The sequence below is a fragment of the Cervus canadensis genome, chromosome 21, assembly GCF_019320065.1.
Source record: "Cervus canadensis isolate Bull #8, Minnesota chromosome 21, ASM1932006v1, whole genome shotgun sequence".
NCBI lineage: Eukaryota > Metazoa > Chordata > Mammalia > Artiodactyla > Cervidae > Cervus > Cervus canadensis.
The window spans coordinates 3,125,471-3,139,946 of NC_057406.1; the positions used below are offsets into that span (position 1 = coordinate 3,125,471).

Genomic DNA, 14,476 nt, shown 5'->3' on the forward strand with positions numbered 1-14,476 from the left:
CTTCCCCACCACGAGGCCCCAGCCCGCCTGCCCCTTTCCCGGACGAGCCCATGAATAGGGCAACGGGAGCATCTCACACCAGAGACCCAGGAGACCTGGCTCGGCCGCTGGCCGTGGGCAAGGGCCCGTCGCCCATCACCCCCGCCAGGTGGGCAGTGCCAGGTGGTGCTGCAGGCCGGGGGTTCTCTGTGTTCGCATCTCAGCACCCCCGGCAGCACAGGGAGCCCTCGATGACCCGGGGTGCAGTGAGCCAGGAGAGCTGCTCCCCTGGTGACCGCCTGCGTGGCTCAGGCTGGGGGTGCACACGGCAGGGGGGTGTGTCAGCCCCCGGAAACGAGGGAGCTGGGGGCACACAGCTAAGGTCTCAGGCTCAGCGATGGCGGGGCGGGGGGCGGAATCCGGAAGGCCCCAGCTTCTGGCGGTGAACTCTAGGGTGCCTGTTACATTAAGTCACCAACTAAACAGACCAGAGGTCCTGCATGACCGGAAAAGGCTGCACACCGTGACCCAAGGGCTATGACGTCTCCAATTCAATGCACCTGCGGTCCAAAGACAGGAAAAAAAAGAAGATCCGGCCCACAAGTCTCCCCTGAAAAGTCTCCTCGAAGCCCACACACGCCGCTCCGGAAACTCGGTCTCAGAGGCTGCGCATCCTGCAACCTGCCCCCGGCGGCCGGCGGCCGGCGGCCGAGCAGCTGAGGGGCCCCCGGACCGTCTGCTGGAGGGACCAGAGCCTCACGTCCCTCTACTGCGTCCACCTGAAGGCCTCACGTTAAGGACGCTCACAGCCCTGCTCACCTGCAGGGAAACTTCTGGCTGAAGCTGTGTTTAGGGGGAAAAAAAAAGAGTTGGCAGGTGGGAATCCAGCCACAGCTTGTCAGAATTCAGCCTCAAGTCAGAATTCACGAGGACTCTTTAAACGTCTCCACGAGATTTACTTCTGCTCAGGGTGAAGTCTGTGTGTTAGTCGCTCAGTCGTGTCCAACTCTTTGGGACCCCGTGGACTGTAGCCCGCCAGGCTCCTCAGTCCATGGGATTCTCCAGGCAAGAATACTGGAGAGGGTGGCCATTTCCTTCTCCAGGGGATCTTCCCGGCCCAGGGATTGAACCCAAGTCCCCAGCAACACAGACGGATTCTTCACCTTCTGAGCCACCAGGGAAACCCCTGGGTAAAGACAAACCAGGCAACAAGGTTTCCATGTTACTCAGGCAAGAACAGTATTTGTAACCACCTGAAAAGAGTGAAGATAAAATCGATTCCTTTATGTTTTTGTTGCAATGATTTCTTTTTAAAAAACCCACACGGAGAGAATTCTAATTTAGGTTATGCTGGTGCACAAAAATAATCCCAGAGTAGGGTTTGTATCTTCTAATTACACAGAATTTAGGACGAAATATTCATGCAAGTGACTCTGAAATACTTTATAAATAGGTCATCACCGGCTCTTTCTGTTGCCAGGAGTTTTAAACTCAGCAGAGCAGGGTCAGCCTGTGTGTGCAGACCAGTGACAGGCAGGGGCCTGCAGAACCCTCCCGTGGTGCCAGCCGCGTCCTGGGCTGGCTGAGGACCGGACTGACTGTTACAGCCAGTGGGAGGGCTGGTCTGAGCAATGTAAGCCTAGGGCTTCCAGGTGGCACCAGTGGTGAAGAACCCACCTGCCAACGCAGGAGACGTAAGAGATGCAGGGTTCAATCCTTGGGTCGGGAAGATCCCGGGAGAAGCGCATGGCAACCCACACCAGTATTCTCGCCTGGAGAGCCCAGGGACAGAGGAGCCTGGCGGCCACGGTCCACGGGGTCACAGAGTCAGGCACGCCTGAAATGACTGGGCACGCGTGCAAGGAATGCAGAGACCGTCAGGACGGAAACCCGCTGGCGCAGAAGGCGGCGGCCCTCCCTGTCTGCTCCCCGCCCAACAGTGAACACGGGCAGGAGAGAAGCCCAACCCGGCCGGGCCCCACCCTGAGTGACCGGGTCCGCGTGAGGCCTGGGCTGGGCGTCCTCGCTCCAAGGACCCAGTGCCAACAACTCACTCCAGTGATAGTGCTTTTTTAGATTTTTTTTTTTTCTGATTCTTTCGATTTTTTTTTTTCCTGATAGGAACCATGTTTAAAGTCTTTACGCAATTTGTTACAATATTGTCTCTGTTTTTCACGTTTTGGTTTCTCCGCCAGGAGGAATGTGGGATCCGAGCTCCCCGACGAGGGACTGAACCCACACCCCACGCACTGGAAGCCAAAGTCTTAACCGCTGAACCACCAGGGAAAGCCCTACTTCGTATTTCTAATCAGAAAGTTAAGGGGCTAATTATCAAAGATACACACTCGCGTAACTTAAAAGGAGACGGATGGTCAACTCAAGTTAGCAAGGTGGGGGGTCTGGGGTGACAAGCGCCAGCTGGCGCCCGCCCCCCCGGCCCAGCACACCCTGATGCCCTTGGCCAAGCGCTGGGCACACGCTTAGTGTCCCATCAACGCCCTGGCCCGCCCCCTCCCTTCGTGGCGGGCAGGGCAGGTAGGCCTCTCGAGGGTCTAACCAGGGACGTCAGCCTGTCCCCATTCAGATCTGTCAACATGGGCCCAAACCACATGGTCCACTATCAGATACAGCAGCAGTTCCGTCCCGAATCAGATAACCAAGAGGAAGAGGCTTTCCCACCTGTGTGGGCCCAGATAAGGAAGGACCACCTTCACCCACCTCGGCCACCGGCCGGGCCCCCGCCTGCCCCTGCAGCTTCTCTAAGCTGGAAGCCTCGTGGTTAGGACCCTGTGCTTCCGTCCCCGGTCGGGGGGCTAGATCCCATGCCCCGGGATCCCAGCTTGTGCGCCAGGTGGAGCCGGCTAAGGAGGCTGGGGGCGCCTGGCACCTGCAACTGAACAACGGCTGTTGTGGGACAGAGGTGGGTGCGGTGGTAAGGCCCTCGGGCACACACAGAAAGTGGGGGTGGGTCACCCAGAGCCCGGAGGTGGGGACCAGGTGCAAAGGGTTACGGGTCCACACGAGGCCCCATGTGCTTACCAGAGACGACAGCTTTGATCTTCAGAAACACTCAAACCCAACAGGAGTGAGCACGTCACAAGGCCGTGGGCCTTGTGGGCAGCAAGCGGCCAGCCTCTTACTGGGACTCTGACTCCCACTCACTCATCTGCCAAGCGGGGACAAGGCGGCCCCATCCAGGTGGCCGTGGGGGTGGCAGCCATCCACACACACCCCCTGGCCCCACCGAGGGGGGTCCTCGCCCGCCTGATGCCCCCCAGCCAGCCCGGGCCCCACCACTGTCCCTCTGGGCCGGTGAGGAGGGGTCCCTGACACCCCCGGGCTCCTCTGAAGACAGCCGGTTCCCCCACAGCAGAGGCGGCTGCCTGATGCTGACCATCACGTGGAGGCTTCTCACGGCTGACGAGCGGCCATGTCTCTCCTCCTGCCTCCAGTGGGCAGGCCTCTCGCCAACGCTGGACGGACCCTGGCACCCGGGAGGCCTGACCCCCTTCTGGGCGCTGCCAGGGGGCCTCCCCAGAGGTCTCCGCTCCTCGCCTGCCAGGCGGAGGCGGGGATGGGGGCAGTCACGCGGGCTCCCCAGCGCACTCTGTCCTCCCCACCTGCAGGCAGGCGCTCGGGGCTGGCAGCCCACGAGGGTTACTGGGGCAGACACGCGTGCCAGGCCCTGCCCGCCCCAGAGTCACGGTCCTGGATGTCCAGCTTCAGAGGCAATGTTTAGGCCGAGCCCAGCACCTCGCCCCCCAGACCATCACTGGTCACCATCCCCACGGGACGAAGGCTGCCACGGCGGGAGCAGCAGGCACAGGGGTGGTCCCTGCAGCCTGGCCCGCCCTCCCGGGCCATCCTGCCGGCAGCTCCGCCCGTGACCCGACCTCGAGCCCAGGGCTCTCTACCCGTTGACTCATGTTTTACTTCCTCTCCCCCAAACCTGCTTGGCGGCAGTGAAGCCACACATCTGCTGAAGAGCAGGATGAACCTCAGTCCTCGAAATCCCCCCTCCCGATCCAGCACCCATGGGTCCCTGCCACCACCCCGCCCTCCAGCCCTCCCCGACTCTTAGATGCTGACGTGTCCACATATCTCCCGGCCGCCTCAAACAGTGGTGGTGAAACAGGACGCTTTTCCTCCTGATCCAGAAAGTACTCGCCTAACAGGATGGGGGTGGGGAGGGCCTCTGGGCAAGCCGCAGGGGAACACCCCCCACAGCAGGCAACACGGGGCACAGGCCCTCGGGGCGGGGACGGGGGGGGGGACTCCCATCCAGCAGTCTCCCCTCGACCTTCCTCTCCGGATGAACTCGGAAAGGGCTGCAGACACCAGCCCCTGGACACCTAACCTGGACGCGGAGGCCGGCACAGGACCCCAGGGGCACGCCCAGGGGAATGGGGAGGGGGATACCGCAAGGCTCAGCCTGCAGAGACGGGGGCGGCGGCCCCCACCCGGCCCGCCCGCAGCCCGTGCCCCCCAGGGCCCCACCCGTGGGACCCCGCACCTGCGAGGTGACTCACACCCCCCCAGGCACAGCCATCAGCAGCGTGAGCGCTCTGTGGGACCCCGTGGGCGTCCTAACCCGGTTCTTCTTGGAGGGAGATTCCGGTGATACCGGAGGTTGGTGTGTTTTCTCAACGAGTCAAGTTGCACCAGAGTTCTAAATGCCAAGCTCCCACCCGAGGCCACCGCTGACACCCGTCTCCCGGTCTCTGCCACCCCAGCAGCCCTCCGGGCATGGCCCCCCTCCCCCTCAGCCGTCACTGCTCAGACCGGGCTCAGCCCAGGGGTGTGGCACGCCCCCACCACACAGACCCCGTCCCAGATGGTAGCTGTGACCCCACAGATGACCGCAGTCAGCCCGGAGCTCTGCAGTCAGAGACGGGGAATTGTGTGTCCAGCTGAGTATCCCCTGGCGGCTGCCCGCGGCCATCACGGGGGACCCAGCAGACCCTCAAACATGAACCAGGAAGCAGGAGGGATGGGGCGGCACCCAGCGGGGGGTGGGGGCACCCAGCGGGGGCGGGGGGCGCGGCGAGCAGGGACAGCCGGCCAGCAGGACAGCAGCAGGCAGCCTCCAACAGGGCAGGGACTCACTCCCAGGCAGCGCCCCCACCCAGGGCAGCCCCCGCCCGCTGAGCCCCTGGCCAGCTCCCCCCACTTCCTCAATGCCTCCTGGCAGGACCAGGGGACACGTGGCACACCCTGGTGAGGGCCCAGCCCCACAGCGGGGAGACGAGCGCTCTCAGGACGCTCAGATGAGGGGGTGGAGGTGGGGCAGACAGCCACGTGTAAGCCACATGTCCCACCGTGGCCGCCCCCAGCGTGGCCCAGAGCCCAGTCCTGCCAGAGGGCTGACCACACACTAGCAGGGTCTCCAGGAGCTTTGGAGAGGGGCTGACCTTGGGTAAACTGACCCAGGCCAGCCCCCGCCGCTCCCAGGGAGGGTGACGTGTTGACCCGCAGGTGTAGACGGCAGCGTCCACACCCAGCCTGGCCCACGACACGTGGTGTAAGGGAACCGGGACGCTGAACCACGCACCGAGGCCCAGCCGGGGTCCTGTCCACGGTCCCCGCCATGTTATCAAGAGGGACAGCTGTGGCTCTAGGCATCTTCCGAGCCTGCCCACATGGGCAGGCCCCTCTGCTCTGAAGTGTGAAGCAAGCAAACCCCCGGCAGGGTCTGCTCTCGGCCTCCTCGGCCGGGACCAGGGTGCCTGCCCCCTGCCCACCAGTTTGGCCCTAAACAGGTGGGCACCCGGCCGCCGCTCACTGCCCCACCTGCCCAGGGTCCGCTCAGCAGCCTCCAGCGGCAGCCCACCCCACCCCCAGGCCCACACACAGGCGGACGGAGCCCTGCCCGGAGCTGGCGTGGGGCCCGAGGGAGCCAGAACGAAACTCCCCCAGTCCTCTCCTTCCCAGAAAGGGACCCGGCCTCTGGGCCCCGGCCCTGCTCTGCTGTGAGTGCCCGGGCCCACCAGCATCTGAGTCAAGCTCCAAAGGGTTCGGCCGGCAGCCCTTCTCCTCGGGCGGCCGAGGCCGGGCCTCCAGGCTGTGTTCAAAGCTGGCTCCGTGTCCACGTTTCAAAGGGATGCCACGACTGTGCCTGTCCACACAGGCCGGGGGGTGACCGGGCACAGCTGGGAGCCCCCTGGTTCTCTCTCCCTGCAGACCTCCTGGGGGAGGCAGCGGCCCCCTAGCCTCTGCAGGGCCGGTGCATCGTGCAGAGAACACGCTGTGGCCCGTGTTCCGGGCCGAACAGCGAGGACCTGGAGGAGCTGGAGCCGCGTGCACACAGCACTCCGGCCCTTGAAGCCACTCCCCAGGGCCCGGGACAAGGCTGACCCCGCTCCGCAGGTACGCTGGGACTGAGGGGTCACGTCACAGGATGGCGAACGGGGGGGCCAGGTCTCCCACTGCTGGAACGAGACTGACTCATCGGCGAGCGGAGAAGGGTCCACGTGGTAATGACTAGACTACAGGCTGGATCACTAGAAGGAGCTCACGTCTCGCTGAACGCAGACATGGGGGGTTACACACAGGAGCGGCTGGAGGTGTGTGCACACCCACACTGTGTACATCGCTCCGCCAGCGGAGCGGGCCCAGAACGACGACGCCCCAGCAGCCACGAGCTCGGGCCCGGCCCGGCTGTGGGCTTCTGAAACCGTCCTCCAGTGAGAGGAGAACTGGCCAATTCCAGGGCTGGGAGCACCTGTCAGGTCAGGAGGAAGGAAGGAGGGGCCCACATTGCCCCACATTGACGGGGGCGCGTCAGCAGAACCCAGGAGCCTCCTGGAGGAGTCCCCGGCAGCCAGAGCCGGAACAACTGGACCCACAAAAGAAGTAAAGTGGCACTGCGCTGAAACGCGAAGCATAAAATAAGCGCACGTGAACCCACACTGACATCAGAAACGACCAAACAAACGAATAAGTGAGGGAGAGAGACAAGTCCCCACTCAGAAGACTCCAAACCACTTACAGACACCCTGCCCTCAAACCTCCCCCTTCCTTCCGAGAAGGACGGCACTGAGAGGGAAAAGGCTCCGTTTACATCAGCCCAGCGACCGCGACCAGCTTCACAGGGACCAGTCAGTCACGTTGACAGCACGCGCCCTGATGGGGGAGGGGGCTCTTCACCTCTCTGCTCTTCCTTCCAAAACCCACGACCCCCGTCTAACCCGGAGGAAAACATCCAATTCCAACAGGCGGGTTCCAGCTGTCCAAACTCCAGAGGAGATGGATCTGCAGTGAACCTAATATCCCCTGAGACTGCAATTCCCTGGTGGCCCAGTGGTTCAGAACCTGCCTGCCAACGCAGGGGACGCGGTTCCATCCCTGGTCTGGGAAGATCCCACCTGCTGCTGAGCAACAAAGCCCAAGCACCTAGAGCCCACGCTCTGCAGCCAGAAGCCGTGGTGCTGAGAAGCCAGGGCACCAGAGCAGGCCCTACCCGGGGCAATTAGAGAAAGCCCGCGCATGGCAACCCAGACCCAGTGCAGCCAGGAATAAACACATTTTTAAAAAATGCCTCAAGACTGTCAAGTCATCAAACACAAGAGAAGTCCAAGAAACTGTCTCAGTCCAGGGAATCGGAAAGAGATTTGATAACTAAATGTAACATGGTATCTCGGCCTGGGTCCTGGGATAAGAAAAAAGGACATCCAGTGAAAACTAAGGAAATCTGAACAGACAACAGACTTCAATTAACAATGTATCCACACTGGTCCATTCATTAATGGTAACGCCAGTCCCACACTGAAGCATAAGATGTAATAAGAGAGACTGTGGGAAGGGACAGACACAGGGGCCCTCTCCTGTTATCTTTGTAATGTTGCTACAAATCTAATGTGTTTCTAAAAACCACGTTGATTATTAAAGAAAAAAAAGAAAACCAAACACCCAGCATGTACTCAGTGTGGGGCGGGGCGGGCAGGGCAGGCCCACTCAGCACTTCTGCCATCACCCCCAGGACACCCACAGCCAGACCTGGGCCTGCCCTTGAGCAGGACACACAGGACACAGTTGCAAAGTCAAGTGATCACACACGAACAGAAGGTAATCAAGGGAAAGAAACAGTGGAGCAGCCAGAGAGAGCACCCCGTGGGACCCACGCCTTCACAAACATGCCCCCTCCCCACCATCTGCAACCCTTCACCCCCAGACCCTGTCTCCAACGAGGCCAGCCAGGGAAGGGATGAAAAGGGGGACCCCTGCCTTTCAGGAGCTCAGAAGGCAGGCGGGTAAACAGAGGACCACACACAGGACGACAGGCACAAGGGCCCTAAATGCGGGGGCAAGGGAAGGCCAGGAAGGCTTCCTGGAGGCAGTGACTTGCGTGCAGCTCACATGAGTGCTAAATGTGTTGAAGGCCCCTGAAAATGAGTCACGTGAAATGGCCCATGGTGCCAGCACGGAGTTCTCAGAAAGCCACGAACTCTGGCCTGACCCCAGGTGCCTGGTGAGGCAAGGAAAGCCGCCCCAGACTCACGAGAAAAGGTGGTCCAGGGCCACCTGGGGTTGGGAAGAGAGGCTGCCCTTCAGAAGAGGCGCCCAGCACAGTTCTGCCACTGCACGCTGCCACACGGATGAAAATGCACTCTGCTAAGTGACGGAAAGCAGAGTCCAACGGCCCCAGAGCGTTATGATTCCACAGATATGAAAGGTCCCGGACAGGCAAATCCGTGGAGACAGAAAGCAGATTAGTGGTTGTCAGAGGCTGGAGAGAAAGAGGGAATGAGTGATTGCTGAAGCGGGGTGATGAAAACGTTCTAAAATTAGATTGTGGCGACGCTTGCACAATTCTGTGGATCCGCTGGAAGTCGGTGAACTGCACTTGCGATGGGTGGATGTCACGGCATGCGAACTAAACCTGGGTCAAGTGTACCCCTCTCACTGTCCAGGCCTGCCCTCTGCCCTCGGGGAGCCCGGCCCCTCCCCACCGCCAGGCCCCAGCTTAGCTCAGCCACAGGTGGGCTCCCCACAGCCAGTACCCCAGGACCCGAAGCTGCTGGCCCCTGGAGGCCAGGCTGCAGAGGGGCCCCCCAAGGGCAGAGCAAGGCCATGACCTCGGCTCATTGCAAGGGGCGCCTCCACCCAGTCCTACCCTGGCTGCTGAGAACAGGACAGACGGGGGAGCCAGCCCCTGCCTCCTGGGAGAAGGACAACGGCTGGCCAGGGAGGGGGCAGCAAGTGAGGAGGGCTCTGTGGTCAGGGTGTCCAGGGAAGGCCTCCCCAGCAAGGCGGGGTGGAGCAGAGATGTGCCCAACGCAAAGGTCTGCCGTGCCAACAGCCCTGCAGGCGGTGCCCATCGACCGAGGTGGGGGGGGGGGCGGGGCTGGAGAGGGAGGCTGGGCCTCTGGGGCCCAGGGCTGGGCTCAGGTGTGCCCACCCGCACTCCACGCCAGGGAACTAGGGGGCCTCCTGCCTCCGTGTGCCACGTACCCCGCCCCCTGCCCACGGGAAGGGCTGGAGGCAGCAGTGCTTCCCACCGAGGGGGGGACCTGATCACAGAGGGGTGAGTGTTTCCCCGGGGGCCCTGATGGTGCGGGCACACTTGGTTCTCCCAAACTGGGTCTGGCAGCACCGGGAGGTTCTGGGTAGGCATGCCTTCCCCCCAAAATCCATTGCCGAGGGACAGAGCCAGGCTCTCTGCAGGCCTCCCCGCTTCACAGAGGGAACCGCCCAGGCCTGGCGTCAGGTGTCGCTGCTGGGGTGTGGTCTGAGCTCCCAGGGGACAACCAGGGGTGCTCCACCCAAACCAGCCAGTCCTGGGGAGGGGGTGCGCTGCCCTTCGTAACCACGACCCTCCTCCTGGGGGAAGCACCCAGGGCCTTCCTGGGGGAGGCAGTGCAGATGCCGCCAGCTTGGGCCAGGGCCAGTTTTCAGGCCTCCGGTTTCTGTATTCCACACCAAGACCCCAGTTTCCCGAGGCCCAGAGAGGTTAAGCATCTTGCCCAAGAACACACAGCAACAGATCAGGCGTTTTCCCCACTTGACCCCGCCTTGCGTGTGGTACTCAGCTTAGGAACAAGTACCCAACTCTGCCGCTCACCAGCGTGTGGCCTCAGGGAGGTTACTTAACCTCTCTGTGCCCAGGCTGCCTCATCTGTAAGGGGGAGCTAATAACAGCCCCAAGCTCCAGCTGTTATGGAAATCAATCATGTAAAGTGCAGGGAACACGATCAGGCCTGGGGTAAGAGATGCGCTTGCTATTAGCGCACCTGTGAAGGCAGAGAGGCTTCTCATCGTGACCGTAGACTTACTCCTTACGTTTCCTTCACAAACCGCCAGAAAGTCCACTGATCATCAAGAGCGCAGCCACGACAGTCACGCAACCCGAGCTCCCGTCCTGGCTGAGCCACCTAGCTCACCGCGGGCTGAGGCCAGCCGCCCGCCTCTCCGGACCTGTCTCTGCATCTGCGGGAAGGGTGAGAGCCAGGCCGTGAGAACCACACGGGCAGTGGGCGAGACACACTGCGCACGACGCCGTCTGACGCTGGAATGAGTGATTTCTGTTACCGTTCTTTTTTTTTGGACAGGCCAGTACTTCCTGTCTGCCGGTGTAACCGCTGGGGACTTTAATCACAGGGCTTAAACACAGTCACAACCCCGATTATAACTCAAAGGCCAAACAGTCTTAACGAGAGCCCCGAGACGGCGACTGTCACTAGCAGTGAATTACAGCCCCGAGCCACCGCCCGGCCCCTCGCTTCAGTCCACGCGCGGACGCCAGAGGCCGGAGAACACGGTTTTCTCTAACTAGGGAAACCCTCCCTTTCCTGCTCCATCTCTGTCTGTAAGAGAAGTCGGACGGCCTGCCTTTAAGTTCTCAAGTGAACCGATCGCCTCTCTCCGACGGCGGCCAGCTCCGAGCCGACGGCCAGGCCGCCCCTCCGCCGGGCTGGCTGGGCCTTCGCCACCCTAGTCATGAAGCGAGCCTCCCCGGCAGGGACCCGGGCCTCCTCGTGCCCAGCGGCCAGCACCTGAACTCTCGCCCCCGATACGAGGGCGTTTTCTGGATTCTGCCCAGGATAAAGACCCAAGGAGAGCCGCCACTGCCATACCACCCAAAAGCCGAGGAGAACTCAGACCTCGACCCTCTGCGGTGCCCCAGGCCCCCAAGCCGGCTTCCAGGTCCCCGACCAAAGGCCTTCCAAGCACCACCTGAGTGGCCTGGGCTCATAAACAGAAGCTGCTCCCCCCGGTCCAGAGCGTCCGTAATCCTCCTTGTCATCACCTTCACAGCCCACGTCTCATTACCGCCCGATTCCTTTTTAAATTCTTTAAGAACAGGAAGGCTCTGCCACACACCCCAAGGCTGTCCGCAGCCCCGCTGGGGAGCGACCCTGTACAAGGCTTCTAAGATTGCCTCCTTCCTGCGGACGGCAAGTGAGGAGCCCCCCGCCCATCTCACAGGAAAGGGGACAGGCCGGTCACGCAGCCCCCACGGGGTCTTCCTTTCCAGCGGGCGCATGCCCTCTGCGGACCAGAACTCCCCAGGCACTCAGCGAGGCCTCAGCGCGCCAACTCCACAGAAGCCCACCATCCAGCCTCACACAAGGGCTCAAATGCCAGAAGCCCCGCGAGAAGGGTGATCAGCCCAGGTCCCCAAGAGGGCGCAGCCCCCAGAAATGAGGGCCTGGCTGGAGGCACACCCCTCCACAACGGGAACCCCACCCCCGCACAAAGTTCTGGCGCAGTCGACTTCAGGAAGGAACTCCCAAACCGAGACGTGTGGGGAGCTGGAAGGGGCCCCCTGCCGCCCACAAGATGACTGGAGACAGACAGGTGTCCCCGTCCACCCATCTGTGGGTGCTCAGAGCCACCTACACAGGTCAGACCCTGGAAACATCGAGGAGAGCCCTGCACTTCTCGGATGACACTGACTTACGAGATGCGAGCTGGGCCTGGCGCTGGGATCCAACGCCCGTAACATCGCTCAGATACTCAGATACAAAAAGGAAGCGCGCTTCGGGCCTGCGGCCTCCCCTGGCGACAGCACTCTCACCAGAACCTAATAACACTGTGCTCATCATGCCCAAGCCGCTATTCTATTCCATCAGACAGCAAGAAACGGTGATTCAGGAAAAACGCACCCAGTGCTCCTTGTTTCTGGCTGGCGAGGGTGAGGCCCCAGAGGCAGGGGAAACAGAGGTCACACCGAGCTGGCGACCATCGGCCTCTTGACGCCCGCCCTGGCTGGAGAGGTGAGAGGAGGTCCTCACGGGCCAGTGGCTTGGAGAGACCAGCAGGCTCTCCTCTCACGAAAGGCCCCTGCCTGCCTTGGTGGGAGATGCAGGCTCAGGGGGGCCAGGATCACGCAGGACACATGCGGAGACTTCCCTGTGCCACTTCCAGGAAATGCCTCTCCGGAGCGTGGGCGGACAGGCAGCATGGGGACAGGCCCTGCCCATCCCCAGGCCACACCGCTGGGACGGCCACACCCCGCAGCCCATCAGCCACAGCAGCCCAGCGGAGAGAAGGGTAGAGGAGGGGAGGCACCCACGTAGATGCCCCAGGGTGGGGGGGGAGAACCCACCTCCCCAGGCCCCAGGCCCAAGCTGGCACACCCCGCCCCCATGAGTCCAGCAATGTCCAGACCATGGGTCAAGACCCCTGCCCACGGGCACAGTGCTGCAGAAACAGCAACATCAAGGCCGAGGGCAGAGGGAAGGTCAGGAAGGCCAGGCCCCCAACCTGGACCGGCAGGGAGTCTTCAGAGGGGCGGCGGCAGAAAGGAGTGGCAGGTTTACCCAGGTCTCTGATCCCAGGGGTCCCAGCTAACTGTTGTGAGACTGCGGTTTCATCCTAGCAGAGGACAAGGGCAAACACCTGGAACACATTCACCTAGCCGAACTCTGTGTCCCCAAATGGGCCTGGGACACACGGGCAGAGTCAGGGCAACAACAGCCACCCAGAGGGGAGGGCACCGCGGCCTCTCCTGGTGTTGGGATCTCTGCCCTGGGTGTGTCCAGTCTGGGAGCGGGGTGGGGGCTACGCCATCTAATGCTCTCGTCAGCCCCCTCTCTGCTTACCGCTGGGGAAACTGAGGCAAGGGACGGCTCAAGGCCTTCCTGCCCAAGGTCACTGAGCAGACGCCATGCAGACAAGACCCCAAACTTCTCTCTCACTGCTGCATAGCCCTGCTCATCCTGCCGGGCCCAGGCCTGAGACAAGCCCTAAGGCGGGGCTGCGATGGGGGCTGGGGCCCAGGCACCTCCATTTTTGTGGGGGATGGGGGGGATGCACAGAACTAGGAAGGCAAGAAAGGAACCCAGTGCTGCAAAAGGTGTTGCCCAAACCAAATCCTCCCCGCCTCCGGAAATGTAGGGCTGGCAACACCCCCAGAGCGGGCTCCGCTTCCAGCGGGTAAGCCTCAGGTCCAGGGCCCGGGGCCCAGGCCCGGGCGCTGCTCCCCGGACGGACAGGTGCCCCAGCCCACCTGGTGGTAGGCCTGCCCAGGGATGCAGGGCCTGCTCCGGGGCAGGGGGCGCCCAGGCTGGGGACTGCTGCCCTATGCCTCACCTCCCAGCGAGGCTGGGCCCCAGCAGAGCCCCACCAGCTAAAAGTCCGGAACAAAAGGAAAGGAGACGGGGCAAATCGAGGGGTGCGGGGAGGGCAACTTTTTGGCGGGGTCATCTCCAGGGGCATAGGGGCCGGGGTCGCCCTCCACCTCTCCTGCGTCCCCCAGGAGTGAGTTCCTAAGACGACATTCACCGCGCCCACCCGCGCCCCAGCCTGGACCCGGGGACCTGCGCCCCACCGACCACCCTCCCATCTCAGGCTTCGCGCCCACGGGACGTCCTCCTCTCCCCGGCCGGCCGGGCACGACGCGGACCCGGAGACGCCGGGGCCCGCGCGCGCGGGCGGGGGGTGGCCGTGACGCGCGCCCAGGCCGCGCGGGACCCGGGGGCGTGTATGCGGGGCGCGCCCGCGCAGGTCCTGGCTCGGAGGGCCGCTGCTGCGGGCGCGGGGAGGGCACGGCCTGGCTAAGGGCCGGCCAGCCCCCGAGCGGGTTTGCGTGTCCGGCGAGTGGGCGTCCGCGCGCGCGCGCCGCTTACCCTGCGCGGAGATCGGGGCCACCTCTCATCCACCCGCCGCCTCGGCGCCCCCCTCGCCAGCCGCCCGGCCGCGCTGCACCTGCCGCCCGCGCGGGAGCCGAGCGGCGCCGGGGAGCCCGGAGGAGGCGGCGGCCCGCTGGTCCGGGCCAAGAGCGCGGAGGCGGCGGCGGCGGCGCCAGGTCGCGCGCTCGCGTCCCGCTGCGCGGAGTCTGCGCGCCCCCGGCCCGGCCTGCGCAGCCGCCGCCCCGCCCAAAGCCCCGCCCCACGTCGCCCCGCCCCAAGACCTGAGCCGGCTAGCCCCGCCCCGCGCCGCGCCTTAAAGGAGCCGCTCCCCCTTGCAACGCCTTGGCTCTCCCCTCCCGCCCCGGCGCGGCGGTTCCGCGGGGGCGCGCCTGTCCTGGCGAGTCCGCGCGCGAGAACGAGCGCGG

The 14,476-nt window shown here is 63.3% G+C and overlaps 1 protein-coding gene across 3 annotated transcripts in view; it reads right to left on the reverse strand.

Annotated features, from left to right (window-relative positions):
- GRAMD4 (GRAM domain containing 4) overlaps positions 1 to 14,260 on the reverse strand; it is a 62,370-nt gene extending 48,110 nt beyond the window's left edge. The window contains exon 1 of one of the 3 annotated variants that reach the window (XM_043440392.1): positions 14,049 to 14,260. In XM_043440392.1, coding sequence (XP_043296327.1) covers positions 14,049 to 14,077 — 29 coding nt within the window. In that variant the 5' untranslated portion in view covers positions 14,078 to 14,260. Of the gene's footprint in view, positions 1 to 4,492; positions 4,518 to 10,208; positions 10,231 to 14,048 lie in introns of those variants that run through there. The other 2 variants (XM_043440394.1, XM_043440397.1) reach the window with 2 other exon arrangements.
- Positions 14,261 to 14,476: the final 216 nt, after the last annotated feature.